The sequence below is a fragment of the Euleptes europaea genome, chromosome 6 (assembly GCF_029931775.1).
Source record: "Euleptes europaea isolate rEulEur1 chromosome 6, rEulEur1.hap1, whole genome shotgun sequence".
NCBI lineage: Eukaryota > Metazoa > Chordata > Lepidosauria > Squamata > Sphaerodactylidae > Euleptes > Euleptes europaea.
Window position 1 is genome coordinate 27717405 of NC_079317.1, and position 18395 is coordinate 27735799.

Here is an 18395-nt window from a genome sequence, read left to right on the forward strand (position 1 = left end):
GTCGAGGTGCATGCGCAGTTTGGGATTTCCCCCTCGAGCGCGCAGGTTCGGTGAGGCGCAGAAGGAGCGGTGACTGGCGGAGGGGAGAAAAAGGCACAAAAAGTCAGAGCAGGATAAGCGGCCCTCGGTTCTTTCCTGGCCCTTCGCTCTTGTGAGGTGATTAAACGGAGCTCCGCTTTAAGTGATAACTGCAGTTCTGTGCACAAGCAGGGTCCCAGTCACAAGAGAGGGGGTTTCCTCGTGAGAGCCCCGGCCTGCTTGGAAGAGTTTTTGGGGAGGGGAGGACAAGGAACGCAGTGCATGCTCAGAGGCACTCTTTCCTCCGTGCCAGGAAAGGTTGCCACGCCACACAGTCACAGCCACTGCGCAACAGGTGGTACTACTGTTTGCTTGTTTGTTTTAAACTTTAAAATTTAAAGTAATTATATATATGGATACCCTGGACTGCCAAAAAAAAAGTGTTTTCTTTATCCTATTAAAAATGTCATTTATGCAAATTTATGCAAATGTCACGAGGGTCGCAGGTTACTTGGCAATTGTAAAAGGGGGTCGTGACTCGAAAAAGGTTGAGAACCACTGCCTTAGGGTGAGACAGTGGAGTTTTGCTTTCCCCTTTGTTAAGCCAGGCACACCTTAGGGCCAGGGGAAAAGTTCAGCTTCTAGCTTCCTTCCTGCCCAGGCTTGAACACAATCACAATGGGTCCTGAAAACTCTGAGAGGCACCCATTTTGTGGGAGCAGTGCCCTGCTCTGTTGTTAGTCTTGGAGACCCCCTGGCCTCCATGAAGCCCTTTAATGGGAGGAGGGGTCAGAGTGCTCACAATGTCATGCTGTATCAAGTATTTCTTTTTGGCATCTTCAGAGTGTTCAGAAATTGATTGATCCAGTTAAGAAAATTGCAAATCTGTCTCTGAATGCATATACACGTTTCATTACTGACAGTTTTTCACAGTCATAAGACTTTGTGGAATAAGTTTGTTTTCTTTTAAAAAGTCGGTTTATTTGGGCATCATTCCTAAATATTTTAGGCCTGGGTCTCAAAAGGACAGCTCAAAGGTTATCCTGAGGTGTAGTGTTCATCATCATATGACACATCCTGTAACTATCTTTTCTGCATATTCGTTCCTAGCTTATATAAACATCTGACATATGCAGACATACAAATTACAAACTGTAATTGGCCCAATCTTCTGCTGCTCTAGAAGTAGAGAAGGAAATTTGACTGGTGGCTTTACACGTTTGTTATATTTCCATGCTGTTATATGGTGCTGAAGTGGTTCAACACAGTTTTTTAAGGTCATCATTATTTTTGCCAGGGAATCTGTCAACTGGCAACATTCAGGTCTGAATTGGATTTGATTTCTGTTACGAGTTTGTAGAGGTTTACCTCGTTCGTGGGGCACCCATTGCGCTGCTTTTGTGATCTGCACAAGGGTCCAACACTTCTCTGTTAGATCTATGGATTTATCTAAAGTCTCGTCAATGGAAAGTCTTTCTAATCATGTTACCATCAGACAGGTTGCATACTGGAATTTATGGTATGCATATTGACTTCATAATTGGCAGTAATTTTACAATATTTAATTAACACGGCTACAAGGTAGGACAGTAGATGTGCATTTCACAATGGGGTGATGTCAAACAAATAATATGCAAAATGATATGGCCAGTGTAATAGCTGTTGGTTGTAGAATGAAAAAAATGAACTGGGCAGGTCAAAATTTTTAATCATTAGCCAAGGAACCCACAGTGGTTGTTTTAAATTCTTTATAGGCTGAAGAAGCCTCAGGGTGAAACGTGGATTTAAATACCTGGGATACATGTACCGCTTTATTGTTGTCATATCCCTAAAACATAAAGCCAGAGGGATATAAATGAGAACACCTCAAAAAGATCAGCGGATACACTACAACCGAGACCCAAGTTACGCTAATTGCATTTACCACGCTACGCTCCCAGCTGCAGAGGATACACTTTTGAAACAGCTCCATTGAAAAGTCATGCCATTTACGCAGTTCATGTTACCGTTTTGCGGTTTGGAATGATATTACAACCTGACTGTGGAAGCTTTGTCATAGTTAATAGACCGCTCCACAGGAGCACCATTTCTAATATTGGAAGTCAACGGTTGGACTGTTTTTGTATATATTCTCTCTGACAAGTAGTTGTGTGTGTTCTCATAGACTTATTGTTGTACAGCACTGTGTTTGTTTGTTCTTTGTGTTCACAGTTAGTTCACCATAAATAAACATTTCTTGCATTGTGGGTTAAGCATTTTGTGAGCCTTGTGCTGTATTTTTTGCATTAAGCATTCCTGAAGTGGGGCAGTTAGGCAGCGGCCGGGAGTGGCACAGCTGCGCCGCCTCCACAGAGACTTCCCAGCTGGAAAAAAGAAAAATAAATGCCCTGAAAATAACAAAGGTGAAAAAATGCCCCAGAGATGATAGCGAGGGTGTGGTAGCTATTTTGCTGCAGCATGGAGGGGCGTTCCCAGGGTGAAAGGGGTTAGGAAGCTGCCTAAAGGCAGCCGTTCCCCCAGGAACACCCTGGGAAAACTCCCTGGATGCCGCCACGAGGAAATACACCGGGGAATCGCTGGCGGGAGGCTGTGCTGGCGTCCAAGAGCTGCGCTGCTGCCATACCAGGGTGGCCGGTGTAAGTCACCCTACACTGGCATCTGTGCCAGTTTGCATGGCACAAGTGGCACGGATGCCTGTGCAGGGGTCATGCCGGCGCCTATGGGCATCTGGCCTCTCCCTTCAGGATTGCATGGATAATTATGAGACCAATCAGTTCTGTAGAAGTGATTTTGGGTTATGGCTGCAATCCCAAGCATACCAGACAGTAAATAATAATAGTACACTTTTTGAGGAAACCTGTTCAGCAGAATGAAGTGATACCATTAACATAAAATACTTAATTTATTGAATAACGACCACCTTGTGAAAAGTGACCTTTTGTTTGACAAAACTAGCAACTCTGACATTCTGATGGAAACTTTTTTTGCTGTTGTATATTTTTGGTGTTGATGTCTCTGTCTTTTATCTTGCTTTTGCGATGTCCGCCTCCTTCTTGCCATCCTGCTTTCTTGCTTTCCCCTGCCTACATGGCATCTCATCTTTCTCCTCTCTTTTGCAAACCTGGTATTTTCCTGGAATTTGCAGAAAATTATATCATACCTCAATTTCCCCCCCATCAGCATGGGGTACATTGTTGGATATTAAAGATGTTCTTCCAATCTCTTAGAATGCGGTGCATAGTTGGGTATTAAAGATCTAAAAGCATTATTGTAGTGTTGCAAAAACAAAGTTCAGTTTGAGGAAGACAGATATATTAATTCCATTAATTTGTACCCAGCAGTGCACCATAACTGCTGAATCTGTGTTTTTTTAAAATCTATTGAGAACTGTTTTAAAATGTGCACAAGCATCTAATGGGTTGGGTTGTCCACTCACCTTTTTAAAGTAAGCGACAATGAAATAGTTTTTTTGTTTGTGTGTAAGCTCATTGAATCATGTCCAGTATGTAGAGGAACAGGGAATTCTGAAGACACAAGTAAAACCAACGTCTGTACTTTGCTAAGGCAATTATATATCTCTTAGGGTAACTCCCAAATGCCAGTTTTTACTGCATATGGCTTGCAAAATATTGTTCATGCACCATAACTTTTATATTTTCTTTAAAAACAAACCAACAGATGCAATAAACAGCTGCACTCAGAAAAATTCAGCTTTCTTCTGCTTTATTTATACCTTGCTTCCCACCCCCACAGTGGAGACCCAAACCAGTGTACATTGTTCCCTCCTCTGTTTTATCTTCATAACAACCATGCGAGGTAGGTTAGATTGAGAATGTGTGCCTTTGCTCACAGTTTAGGTAGATTTTGGGCTGTCTAGTTTAGTTAGAAAAGATGTTACTTTTGCAAATCTTTCCTACTTTTTTCTTGATCTGTGGCTCTAGATGAGCATTTTCTTGTGTGATTACAGATGCTTCTGTTGTTATTCCTAAATACTGAGTCAGGTATGAGATAGGTTGGTTAGCACCAGACTGGTGCTATCTCCTGGTACCCCATCGTTTTGTTTCCTGTGTGTGTGTGTGTGTGTGTGTGTGTGTCCAATTTCAAGTTTTAAAAGAAAGGATTAAAGGAAATAATTATGGTTAGTTATCTCTTTTTGTGGCCAAGTTCAGTAATTGTCTTTTCGTCTGGCTTTTGCCCTATTCTTGCCTGCAGTTCTTGTAATGTTTCATTTATGGAAAGGGGGAGCAATGGATAAACCATGGCACAGAATAAAAAAGCTGTTATGCCATGCCCCACTGAAGTAGGACCTGCTTTCTCCACAAAATCAGTACAAACCTTTTACTGCTAACATTTTACAGTGACTAATATCCTGTTCCAGAATCCTCACATTGACAGGTGGATGACTTCGCTTCTGTTTTTACCTTACGACTAAATCAAATCAGGATTTCTGTCTCCCAAGACCTAACTGAGAGCAGACTTTCAATACTTACGCTGTAGCCAGCCTTCATATGAATAGCTGTTTTGTATTGAAAGAAAGGCCATCTTGATTTTTTTAATAAATAGGGGAAAATTATGTATCCTTTCTTCCCTGTTTTCAAAGCTTCTAAGATACACTTTGGATAAACAAGAGCTGCAGCGGGTGCGAATCGTAGCCAGCGATAACCTATGGGAACCAATTTCCTTTGTCATGCTGCTTGACAGTGAACTCCGTGAAGTGGTCGATGTCATTGGGTAGGGTGCCTCTTCAAAGCTGACGCTCCCCTCCCCTGTACAATCTCTCATGACAACTTTTGCTGTGCAGCGCAAGTCAACAATTTCTGAAAAGCCGTATTGTCCAAAATTTTAGCATAGAACAAAATTCTAGTCTTTTTGTTGTTGTAGATACCTCTTTAGTTATTTTGGATGCCAAACTATATAAATATATGACATGCATGTTTCTAATCAGACCCTGATAGGATCCCCCCATATTTTTTTTTTTTGTAGAAAAGTGCTTCGGGAGGGGAAACTTTTGAACAGAAGGGCTCTTAGTCCGTTACTTTGTGCTTCAAATTGTTTTCCCCTCAAGCGAATTCCCTCCATTCTGAACACAAACACAGGTATGGACCCTGAAGAAGGGATAAAGCTACTTGAGAGCCTGTGCATAGGAAATGTTAAACATTCCCCGCTGCTGCTGAGCTCAAAATTGTTACCTCTTGGAGGTAACCTCAGGGTTTAGGACATGAATGTATGTGTAGCATGTAGTTAGTTCTGTAGTTCAGAGAAGTGGGGAAAGAGACAAGTCCATGTCAGCCTGGTTCTTTTGGCATAGTGAGTTTTCCTCTTGAGGAGGTACGGCTTGCTTAGCTTAGCTCAAGAATGGGGTAAGACGTTCCCTCAACTAGCCTTGGTCTGCAACTTTGCATAATGGCAAGCAAGCACTTCTTCATTAGGATGTACAACTAAAGCATGTACTCCTTTGTCCTAAATTTGTGAATTTTAGGTCTTTTTGTGATGGGTGTGATTTGGATTGCATGGATAAAGTACAACGCTGGTAGGGACCTGTTAGCTAGTTTTGACTTTCACATTATACTAAGTAAGGTGATGTAGAAGTTTTCATTATTTAGATCCTCAAAAGCAGTTTGGAGTGCAGCGGGGAGACAGGGGACTGCTGTTTGAGAAGCCTCATGGGTTGCGTGGCAGTCGGCCACTCAGCCTTGAATTCTGGTGTTCCATAAAAGCTAGTTTAGTGGCTGACATTGACAAGTGACCCAGGAAGTCCCTGGTTCAGATTTAACCTCTGTGAACTTGTTAGGCGCTCCCAAGCAAGCCACACACTCAACCACATCCTCAGCTGCAACAGGAAGGTAATAATTCTCACTTGCTTTACTGGAATGGTCTTTGTAAATTTGTTAATTTAAAGTGTAAGTCCTCTATTTTGTTTAATATTTTTCGGGTATGAGAGGCATACATTTATGAAAATTGTGGGCTCTGCATTCTGTTCTAGTTCGTAGATCCACCGCTACTTCCTAGGGGGCCCACGGAGCTTTTCAGGAAGTGGGTTGGGTCACTGTAAGGCAGGGCTTATTGGCATCCCTTGTTCAGATAAAAGCGTTTTCCATGGCTGCAGTAGTAACTGCTGGAGGATAAGGAGGATTAGTAAGCACCTGGGATTTCTTTAGTCAGCATGTGGTTCCATACCCCCTTCAGGCCTCACTGATAGTTGCCATGAACTTCTTTTGCAAGGCAAAGAGGTAGCTTTGTTCTAGGCTTAAGAGTCCAGGGAGCTGAACTGTTCAATAAGGGGAGATAAGGGTTCAGAGGTAGAAGCCCACCCCCTCCTTCTCCAGGCTTGCTGTCCTCTCAATGGGTGGACCATGCTTCCAAACAAAGAGCAGGTATTACTAACCTTGACAGACAAGTGGCTGGACTCCGTGTCTTCAGCATGTTTGTTATGCTGTGCAATTATTTTGCGAAGCGAAGAGGGAAGGTATTAGTTTTTTCCCCTCCTCCTCCTGTGGCAACCATTCTGGGGTGGTGCTAATAATTCCCTCTCAAAATTTCAAAGGTGCCTGCAGGCTCAAAACGATTGGGGACCCCTGCCATAGACTTTCTGTTTTGCATCTAAATTGTTTGATGCAAACCTACAACGAAAGGCCTACCTCAAGTGGGTATCCAAATATTTTTGAACTATTTTTGAATCAGTGGAGCATAAAATGTCCTTCATGGTGGGAAGAGCTAATAAGGATTACAAAAAAACAAAAACAAAAAAACCCCTGCTACCTTCAATTTGCTGAAGGCTTAATTTGGAATGTGTTAATCTTTTTTATTTGACCATGTGTGTTTTGGATGGCTTGCTTGAAGTTACATATCCACTTCTATGTGTATTTTTTGTTTTGTATTATCAAGGGCTCACTATCCAGGGACATGGACAGTGCCTTCTGCCTTGTTAACAAAAAAGAAACTCTGGGCTTCAGAAGACTTCAGCACTTTTAACAATGAAGTGGGTGCAGGATGTTGGGCTCGAATCCTGAACCAAAACTACGTCAACGGCCACATGACCTCGTATGTCTTGCCATGCATGGGGGGGATATATACAAATATAACATAGGTACTCTGACATGCATAGTATAATGACGGCTTGTATAGTTGTCTATAATCTGAAAATGGCATTTGTGAGTTAGTCTTCTAACTAATGATATCCCTGTGTATTTGAATCCCATGTTTCTTTACAGCTAAGGTAGATTCATTTGTACATTTTATTAAAATATTTATACTCTGCCTCTCCCATCACCAAATGATGGCTCAAAAGCAAGGCGATGCAAACAGAATACCTTAATCCCCTAAAATGCCCCATTGTTCTTCACAATTGCTGAGCTACAGATTGTTTAGTATATTCATAACTGTCTTGTTCAGTTGAGTAAGCTGATTGATGCTAGAACATTTCATGAACCCATATATTAATTCTTGCATATTTTCAGCACTATAGCTTGGAATTTAGTAGCTAGTTACTATGAAGATTTACCCTTTGGTCGGTGTGGTTTAATGACGGCACAGGAACCGTGGAGTGGGCATTACAGCGTGGATCCTCCAATATGGATCACTGGTAAATGTTTAAACAGAACTTCAATCTTAGATATAACTTAATTAGGCACGCGAAAAGAGAATTTGGGGAGCAGACTGCTAAAAGCATCGAGATGATCAATTAGCATGTCTTTAAATATATCCAAGAGCAGGAAACCAGCCAGAGAAGCAGTTGGGTCTTTGGATGACCAAGCAATGAAAGGGTTGCTAAAGGAAGATGGAGAGATGCCAAGAATTCATTTAGCTTCTCTCCTGTCAGCATTTACTGTGGAAAGTGTGAGGCATGTACCACACTTTCCGCAGGCACTTTCATCAGGTCTGAAACCAAACTGAAAAGGGTGTAGAGCAGAAGGGGTAGATTAGAGACCGGGCAATAATTGGCCCCACCATTTTTCTGTAGGTATGGTTTTTTAAGTAGTGGCCTTGTAACCACCTCTTTGAGTGGCTGAGGGAAGGAGCCCCGAGTTGCTGACTGATTCATAATAGATGTTAAGGGTTTGTTGATGTGGTCCTTACATGATTTTAGCAGCCAGGATGGGCAAGGATCCAGGGTACAAGTAGCGGCCTTCACAGATTCTAGGATCTTGTTTACATCTATCATGGAAATGGGGTCAAAATGATCCATAAGTGGACTAAGTGGTGTATTAGGCCTTTCTTCTGGTGTTCCTATGTTATAACTGACATACAGTTCAGAACGTATTCTCAATATTTTATTAGCAAATTGCCTGGCAAAAATATCACAGGTAATTCTTTGTTCCTGGAACATAGAGGCTCAGATTTAGGCAGCAGCAAATACCTTGAGCAATTGGGATGAACTCTGGTTGAATCCTGGCTAAAATGGAATAAAGGAGGCTAAAGCAACCATGTGTTTTCACCCATTCTGTAGTTGACAGGATAAGGATAAGGATGGTCTTTGGTTCATGTGGGAGAGTGTGATACTTCCTTACTGTATGATGATTTTTTTGAACTGTATGATCAGCAGCTTGAAGACCACGGGAGAAAATTCTTCTTTTTCTGTTATGACAGCACACACAACCCAGTTTACGCAACCAGGCTGGCATTACCTGAAGGTCGATGGGCGCTTAGATGGAGGTGGCAGCTACGTGGCACTGACTGATGGGAAAGGCAATCTTACAATCATCATTGAAACAATGGTAATGCTCTCTCAGTTCTGGGCATGTTAAGATCTGCCCAATTATTAAAGCTAAAAATCAGTTTGAACTACTTGCATATAATAGCATACGTTAGCACTTGAAAACAAATGTGTTTGGCTAATTAAAATTATGACTGTCCATTCACTTTGTAAAACTACCTGTTTTTAAACCTAGTTTAGCAAAGCGGCTAAAAAGCTGACCTCTGACTCCGAAGTTCTTTGTTTTCATTTCTCCTATGAAATCACATGGCTGGGGGGCCTTGGACAGTCTGCTGACTGTCTCAGCATTTCATCTGCAATATGGGAATAATTCTACTGACCCACTTCACGAATTTCTATGGATTCATGTTCTAAATCATCAGAGATGCTTCAAATGGTGTGTTAAAACAGTGGTGATTTTATTGGCGTCTTTTCTGCAGCTACTACTGGTTCACTGTTGTGTTCTTCAGTCAACTTAATGATCTGGGATTACGCAGTGAGGTTTTCTAGTGCATTCTCCAGAGTATATTCTAAAATCGATATTGCTAAGCTATAAGAAAAGTATGTTTATGACACCTTATTTTAAATACCTGCTTTCTCAGATAATCATGTATTTCAGTCTGTTTTGTTTTTGCCTGTTGTGAACCACTTTGAAAGCTTTTTTTTTAAAGGTATCAAGTGGTACAAACTTGCTGTCACCAAGTAGCAGTTATGAACACTGTGTTTCTATTGGCTAGTTAATGTTTTTAACATGAAAAGCTCTTGAGCATTTGTTGCCTGTAAATTGTATTGAATTAAGATTCGGTATACTTTTACCCCCAGACTTATCACCATTCTGCATGCATCAGGCCACCCCTACTTCCATACAGTGTGTCACCTCAGAAAGCAACTTTCTATCTCAATGGATCTTTTGTAAGTAGACAGCATGAACTGTATTTGCCACCTCCATACTGTTGTTAGTGTGTAGTAGGCACGCAGTAGGAAAAGTGGTCAAAACATAATCCCGGTTTGGCCCTTTTTTGGCTGTGTGCAGTTGAGGCTGGATGGGCACAATTTCTCTGATTTTCACCAGTGTATGCATTAGGCCATTGGTTCTGGGGAGTGTTGGTGCTGAATCATGCTACCCTAGAACTATTAGTAGTATTATTGTGTGCTTGAAATATATCAGATTATCAGTTAAACATATGCTGGCTGTGTGACCAAAGGTTGCCCATTGACTGAATGGGCTAAAATGCTATTGTCTTGTTCTGTGGTTGGTCTGTCTGAGAGAATCACAAACTGGCATTTATTGGCATTAATGATGCATACAGAGTACTAAATTGGGTTGGGTGGATGAACTTGTTTTCTCATACAGCTTTTCCCTTTACACTGAGAACAATTTTTGAGGGTGCTATTTGTACACTGTTTTTATCTTGTTGATCGACTTTTGGGGTCTTTGTCCTTGTTGTGGTGTTAGCTGCCTTTAGTCTAAAGAGATAAGGCAAGATATAGGTTTTGTAAATGCATTACTGTGTGTTCATATATACATGTTGGGGGATTTCAAAACTGAAAGTTTTTCCCCTTAAGAAAAGAAAATTAGCATATATTAAGGAGGGTCTAATTAAAGTTTTATTTCCCCCCCTTAGAGCCAAGTGGAAGCTCTTCAGATGTGGTATTCTAAGCTTGAATTTAAATCAGCAAATTCCACGTTGTTCCAGTCACTTGGACCCAAAAAAGTGAGTGTTATGGAAGGCTGTATTAGGACAGTGTGGAATTACACTGCATGCTTTAGAACACACACAGGCAATGAACATTTTGGTTCCCTGGGTGGAAAGAGGAAGCAACACAAATTTCTGTATACACCTCAGTTGTGTCACTGACAGAAGAATGACTTCTTCATGCTTCCAGTGAAGAATCTGAATAGGAAATCAGAAATGCAAATCACTTGCTGTTCCCCTCCCTAATTTTTCTGTTTCAACTGATACTGCCCTTGGAGTTTGGCTGGTAAGGTGGCACTCCTTCAAGAATGCCTGCTGTTCTGCCTCTGTAAACTCTAATATTTGGAGAGCATGCTCTTTAAAAGTAAAAGACAAGAATGCCTGCTGTTCTGCCTCTGTAAACTCTAATATTTGGAGAGCATGCTCTTTAAAAGTAAAAGACAACAAAGTAAAAGATGTGTACTGGGCAAATACAAATACTTCAGTTGTCAACAGCATACCTAGATATGTGAAGGCCTATTTTTTGTGTCCCCTCCCCCCATGGATGTTTTTTCAGTGTTTCCAATGGAAAAGTTAGGAAGTTGGAGCGCTGAAAAAACTTGCATAAAATATTTTTTCCCTTTTTGAAACTAGTGAAATGTGCAAAGGTAATGCAGGGTGCAGCAGTTTGCAACTCTCCCTTGTTTTAGCATTTGGGTACATTTGCACTTTTGCTTGTGGAGAATTAAGGCTTTTAAATTTCATACATTATTTTAAAAAAACTTATATGCCGCCTCTTCATAGACCTTCTTGAGGGTGTTCACTGAAACCACCATAACATAAATGCCCAATAGCAAAAAAAACAGCCATTAAAACAGCATTACAAAGCCTGAACTAACGCCTATAAAATAGCCCTCTGGCCTGATGTAGTCCATAAAAACAAGGCAAAGAGATGGAACACTTCAGTTCTGGAATGTTTTTGGCCTGGTTCCCAAGGACGGTAAAACAGGTGCTGGGCAAGCCTCGGGGGAAAGGCCTTCCAAAGGTAAGCTGCTGCAGGGCCTGTAAAACGGAGTTATTCCACCAGGCCTATGGTTGAGGGCAGCTACAACTTGTCATCTAGGCTGGCCTCCTTATCCCCCCTCTGTTTTTACTGTTTTATTGGTTTACAAACTGATATATTGGGGGGGGGGCGCTCTGGCTATTCTCAGGCCCTGCAGTGGCCTTATGCTACAAATAAGCCACCACTTGTTACACTGTTATCATGTTTAATTTTGGGATTGGAATTTTACTGATTTTAGATTTTTTTTTTGTGATTTTATAATTTTAGTGTGTTATTGTGGCTATTGAATGGATCGTTGGCTGTGAGTCGCCCTGAGCCCAGCTTTAGCTGGGGACCAAGAGCGGGGTATAAAACTAACTACCTACCTACCTAACTAGTGAAAAGCCCCGCCTCTGGTTGCCATTTTCCTTACCTCTGTAGGCAGGAGCACAGAGAGCAGCAGGGGTTGTGAAGGAGGGCATTCAAAAGCAAGGGGCATTCAAAAGCATGCCAGTTTTCAGTGTTATAGTCTAACTCAGAGTAATCATAAGCACGTATGCCGGTTTAAACCCATTGACTTCACTGAGAATGGTATAACTGTTTATGATTGCACTGTTAGTTGTGAATGATGCATTTTATGTCAGTGTGGCAAATTAGGTTTGGGTTTGATAAGGAAACCCAACAAGATGTTGGGTTAAATCCAGCCAGCTTTTTCACTCAGTCTCGTTCACTTTTTACTACAGCCCTCATCCCTCATAGCTTTTGTACATGCAAGTCCCATAATCCCCTATGTGGCCTTTTGGGGTGATCAAAGGGGATCCCTCCTCTTTCTACTTGAGGAAAAGCTAGTTGGATCCAACCCATTGCATGTATTACAATTGTCCCAAATATCTGTTTTTTTTAAAAAAAATATTTGCAGGAATGGCTTCATATTTTTTAGGAATTCTACTTCAGCATTACCTGTGACCTTTTATAGTCTTATAAATTACCTGCGATCGCAGCGTTTTATGTACTACTATTGAACTCACTAGTGTCTTGTCTCAAAAACTTAATGCTTCTTGAAGTATGTCTATAAACTGATAAAGCTTATATGTTATATTAAATGTTTTGTTTGGAGGCACGCATAAACCTTGGAGAATGTGCTAGAATGTTACTCTGGAACAGGCCTCCTCTGCTACCTCACCAGTCCTAGATGTTTCTCCAGGATGAAACATTTCTCTGTATTTCTGTATAACTTGCTTATCCTCTTTCCACACAGGTCTGTGAAGGGATGTTGACAGTAAATTTGGGTCTGGATGAAGTCTATACTCTGACAACATTGACAACAGGCCACAAAAGCCCTTTCCGGGATCCTCCTCCTTCCCAGCCCTTTCCCTCAACTTACAAGGATGACTTCAATATCCGTAAGTTAGTACCTCAATTCCCTGGTGGGAAACTCTTGAGTCAAAAGTACTGTCTGGTGGTCTTTGTCTGTAGCATTCTCCAGCAGCCACGCTTTTATAACAATTATGAATGTGAATCTCTGGTATATCCAATGGTTCGCCCTTCTGGTCTGTTGACTTATTTCTGTTGGTTTCTGGCTTTGGGAAAGACTTCATTGGCCGCATAAGGCTGCCGTAAGACATACATTTTGATATTTTGAATGAGTTTCAGCTAACATTTCCTGGGGGCCTTTCTTGGACCCTTCTAGTTTAATGTAACATCCAGTTAAGACAAGTTTGTTTAGAAATAGCAGAATACCAGATCTGCAGTATGTAGAGCACTACCTTGCTGCCTTTAGGATAAGGTGTTCTGACAAGTTTCTCATCAGCACCTGTGGATAAGAGGGAATGAAATAACGACTGTTTTATGAGGATCATTTCAGGCTTTTAAATGATGTATTCTGTTTTTATTCTCTGGATTAAAGTTCATAATTTGTGTGCTGTTTTTATGATTTTAACGTATTTTACTTTGCGAGCTGCCTTGAGCAGGTTCTCTGGAAGGTGGTGTATACATTTTCTAAATGAATAAATTAAGTGTTTTTGTTCTCCGAACAGGCACCCCGCCTTTCAGCGAGGCACCATACTTTGCTGATCAAACTGGGGTCTTTGAGTACTTCGTAAACACTTCGGATCCAGGGGAGCACATCTTTACCCTCCGGCAGGTGGTCAACCAGAGACCTGTGACGTGGGTTATTGATGCAAAGAACACCATCAGCGTTATAGGGAACTATAAATGGTATGTAATAGTGCATTTCTGAACTGGAGCAGCGGCGCAAATTCAATCAAATAAGTAACCAACGGTTTTGGACTGTTAAAGAACAGTTGGCTTATACATGTTTAATAGAAGAACAATATTGAGTACCACAGAGTCTAGTATAAATATGCAACTTCCCACATACCTGTTGCAGGTGAAGGGGCAGATTCTTCAGAAACCTTTTTGTGCTCATATCACTTGGTAGCGGTAAAAGTTATTTAATGTGATCGCTTACTGCCACCTGCTGTCTACATCGTATCATTGCTTTGAAAGCTGATTAAAAACAAGCTGTTAATTAAAGAACTGCCTGTGCACAAGTGATCTCTAGCTACCGCAGCCTTACAAGTAAGTGTGCTGTGAGTGCATACTACACCCTGTAAATGCTTTCTTCTCTTCCTTCGCTACTTTTGGCTGCTGTTGGCTGGCCTGCCCCCAAAGCTTTGGTGTTTTGAAGCTACGCCCTGTTAGGAAAGGTGGGCACACGCATACTGTTGTCTGCTGGAAACAGCGGTGGTGGGTTATCTCCTCTGCCAGATCCAGCTTAGAGGGCTGGGCCCTATGGCTGGAATAAAGTGGGGGGGGGGGAGGAATGAGAGATCCTTCATGCTATGCAGGGTTGCCTTCTTGGGCATCTATTTCAGGTAGGTAGCCAGCTGCGCTCCTGCAGTTTTTGGAGGCACTGTTGCCTCGGCTTGTTGCTTCTCAGCTTGCTGCTTGTTTTTAAGACGGCCCCCGCTGTCATGGTTTCTGTTCTGCTGTGGGGCTCTTGCGGTTGCCTTGTGGTTTTCTTGTGGAGAGCAGCCTTCTGAATGGGTTCAGTGTGCATCTGCCAAATCTGATTGTCCATGGAGATGTTGGAGGGAAGAGCTCAATGCATGCTGGATCCGTCCATAGAATTGGATCCTATGTGAGTTTTTTCATATGGCATGAATACACCACGTCTTAGAAGCGGCAGTTGGTTGGCGGTTGGTTGGATGTACATTATATGATGATTTATTTTCTTATGCCTTGTAAATACTGCAGTAATGAAGCTGAAGATTAGTTTAATTTGTCTTTCCTGTGTGTTTAGAGCTGCAGTTGGATTATACTGGTGTCCATGATGCATAGAAATCATACATTTGCAATGACTGTTACTATCTTAAGCCAATTCAATTTTTAGATTGGCATTCAGTCTGTTAGGAATATAAGGTAAACTCGTGTCAGTTGCATCATTACGTAAAGTACATGGGCTTTGCCTCTTGGCAAGCATGAAAGGGTATCTCAACTTTTCTGCAATGCATGTCCTTCAAAGGATAATCAACCTTGACTGGATATCTTCATTGTGTTTTTGCTTGTAGATGTGAAATGGACAAATACTTATTAGCCCAATTTTTAATTCTGGAAGCGGCATCCAGTGAAGTGTCTGGGATATAACATGTAATGACTTTTTATTGTAATCTTTGTTTTTGGACATCAAAGGGCTACAATTATGCAGTTTTGTAGCTGACAGTGTAAAGGTTCAGCTGGAGCAATTAGCCAAGGGGATTTACATTCGAAAGATTTTTAGAACGTGAATTTAGGAATTGTGACATCTTTCCGTATTTAACAGTGTTGCAAATGACATTGCTTTCACAGGGTGAACATAACACTCAGTTGCGATGTTTACATAGAATCAAATCGAGGAGGTGCATTTGTTGCAGGAAGAGTGGACAAAGGCGGGGTATACGTTGGAGAGGCCAAGGGAGTTTTCTTCTGGGTGTTTCCAGATGGCACTTACCGAGTCACGGGCGATCTCAGTGAGTATTTAACTTTGGATGTTCACACGCCTGTCGCAGAGCTGCAGTTGGTGGCTATTAATCCCTTGCACTGCAAATCTGGTATACAGTGAAGCTGATAGGATTCTGCTAATTTAGTTTCAAGTTGAGAGAGGCCATGGCTCAGTGGTAGAGCATCTGTTTGGTATGCAGAAGGTCCCAGGTTCAATCCCCGGCATCTCCAGTTAAAGGGACTAGGCGAGTAGGTGATGTGAAAGACCTCAGCCTGAGACCCCAGAGAGCCGCTGCTGGTCTGAGTAGACAGTACTGACTTTGATGGACCGAGGGTCTGATTCAGTATAAGGCAGCTTCATGTGTTCATGTGAGATGTGCTTGGTGCTTGTTCCGTAGTAGTTTTCGCTACTAATCAAAACTAAATTTTGTCAGCCAAAATGTCCTTTGAATTGGTTCTTATTTTAAGAAAATGTTAAAAGAACACTAATGGCGTTTTTAAAAATCGGGTCACCTTGGTCAACAGAGCTCATTATTAGCTTGGATTCCGGCACCTACAAAACTTTTGGACAAAACATTTTTATGTTTGATTTTAAACACCATCTATAAAAGGGCTGTAAGTTTGACATGTAAAAATCCCTTTTCAAACTGGCTGAAGCATCTGTGGATGCACGGAAATACTGTGCTTACATGGAAATAGCATATAATACAGCAGCTTTAAAGAAGAACCATCTTTGTACGGTAATAGCCAGTCCTGTTGTGATTGCAGCATGATACAAACTTGCCAAATATTGCTGCGTTTCGGGTGCTGAAAAGATAATCTCAAGTGCCGATGCCTGGGTTTCATTCCTTGTTAACCTTCACGGTGGTTAAAAATACCCAGGGCATGACTAAAGGTTTATACTGCAGTTTGTTTTTTAATTTATTAACTTAAAAATAATCTAAAGTGTAATATGTTTACAGATGGTGACGAGGTCTTGATGAAAGGGCTGTCTGGCGTGCGGGCTGAAACCTGGCACAGGCTTACACTTATTCTCACGGTGAGCCCTGATAAAATCAAGTTAATATTGACAAAAGAGAAAGAGAGACTCTTTGGAATTCTGAAATAGTTATGATAATCAGGAAACCCTTGCAATAAGCATTTTTCTTTGACTGATGGAAAACCTGTGTCGGAGTGGGTAACTTAAGATGGCTAGACCTAAAGTTATGTAATGGTTGTGTGTGCCTGCAGACAAGGAGGTTATTCCCATGCTTAGAAATAACAGCTTGGCTAAGCGATGCCTGATGGCCCACTTGTTGTAAATAACATTAACATTGTGGACTTTTCCTTTGTATTCTCATATCTAAAATGGGAGGATGAACACTGGTTTATATAGTGTAGGAAAATTGCATCGATGCTAAAGCGTAGCTGCTTTGCGAAGTGGCTTTCTCTTGCATGAGACAACCAAAAAAGGGGGAAAGAACTCAACCAGAAAAGTACAGGGGTGAGCTGGAAACTAAAAATTCTTATAAAGTAATGTATTTGGCATATACAATAAAAATGAATCACGCTGATCATCCCAAATCTTTGTGTGATGGAAGTGAATGAGCGCTTGATCATTTGGATGACCTGGGGTTGTCTGCTGTCTCTTGGCCTAACGTATGTAGAGGGCTGTGAAGGTGAAATTGGGGAGGCATCCCTCTAGGTTCTGATGAGAGGAAGGGTGGAATTAACAAGTGATTTGATTTATGTAGTGCCCTGTGTTACTGCTTGGCCAAGGGCTGACCTTGTCATTGAATTCAGTAGTGATTTGGGATAAGATTCTAGATCCGCATGATGCTGGGACAAAAAACAAAAATAGGACTTGTAGGGGATTCTTAAAATGAGAAAAGCTTTCAGAGTGAATGCTTTTTCCTGCTGTTACAGTTCTTTTGTCGGGGAGGTCTAGGAAAATAGCATTGTGATATCTGTAATTGAGCACAAATGTAGGCATGTATGTATTCACTGTCATCAAATACAAGCTTAGTCTGTTCCTTAACACCTCATGCTGCTTAATTGTTTTCCAGTGCTTATGTTTCAATAGTCAGTCTGGTGGATTTCATACCAGGTCTTGTACAATAACATTGTCTCTTTACTTTTGACAGGGCTCAAATGCTTCAGGCATGTTAAATGGCTATCCTCTCTGGGAGAATGTCACCATAACCAAGCCAGAAAATGGTTGGGCAGCTATTGGGACAAAATCTTTTGAGTTTACACAATTTGACAACTTTCAAATTCAGGCCAGCTGAGGCTTCTGACGACCATTTGCAAAGGAGAAAGGGGAAAAAAAGCACTTGACTTAGTGCCTTGAAAATATTTTTTTTGTAAATGATGTTGATGGGAAGTTTTTATTTTTCTTATTGCTTTTATGAATGAATTTGACTGCAGTTTTGAAGAAATAGAGAAGACTGGAATTCGTTGCTAGCCTTTTAAATTGTTGGAATTCAAATGTCCTATCGTGACTTTTTATGCAACTGAGATTTCACAAAGGGAATATTTTCAGTACTTTCAATACTTGCATAGCTGCAGAGTCCATTCCTTTCACACTTTAACAGTCTACTCAATCAGATAATGTGCCTTGGGTACCTTTCTGTAAAGAGATCTATTTACCTTTTTGGCAATCCATCTGAGGTAAAGGTCTCCAAATGGATTTCAATGCCTCCTCCCAGGAAACAAGATCTCACTCTTAGCCTTTTACATTCTTTAATACATTGATCTATCTTTAATTACAAAGAAATCAGCTGCTAGCTGGTTGGATCTCATGAAATTCTTTGTTTTAAACTACCTCTTATTCTGTGATAGCAGCAAAACAGGTACATTGCAAGAGCCTTAATCCATGTTTGACGGCCCCACTGTTCGTATTGCTTTCAGGTTTTCCTTGGCCTGTCTCCTGCTGAAGAAAGAGTAGAAAAGGCTTTTGACGTGTTACTGGAAGTTAATGGAAATGCACTTTCTCTAGAGTTTAAGG

General features: G+C 41.3%; 1 protein-coding gene across 1 annotated transcript in view; it reads left to right on the forward strand.

Annotated features, from left to right (window-relative positions):
• GALC (galactosylceramidase) overlaps positions 1 to 17677 on the forward strand; it is a 34955-nt gene extending 17278 nt beyond the window's left edge. The window contains exons 7-17 of the mRNA XM_056851840.1: positions 4619 to 4749; positions 6904 to 7059; positions 7476 to 7600; positions 8605 to 8732; positions 9533 to 9622; positions 10336 to 10425; positions 12687 to 12831; positions 13465 to 13645; positions 15278 to 15438; positions 16372 to 16448; positions 17533 to 17677. Of these exons, the coding sequence (XP_056707818.1) occupies positions 4619 to 4749; positions 6904 to 7059; positions 7476 to 7600; positions 8605 to 8732; positions 9533 to 9622; positions 10336 to 10425; positions 12687 to 12831; positions 13465 to 13645; positions 15278 to 15438; positions 16372 to 16448; positions 17533 to 17676 (1428 nt within the window). The 3' untranslated portion in view covers position 17677. The remainder of the gene's footprint in view (positions 1 to 4618; positions 4750 to 6903; positions 7060 to 7475; positions 7601 to 8604; positions 8733 to 9532; positions 9623 to 10335; positions 10426 to 12686; positions 12832 to 13464; positions 13646 to 15277; positions 15439 to 16371; positions 16449 to 17532) is intronic.
• The last annotated feature ends 718 nt before the right edge of the window (positions 17678 to 18395 follow it).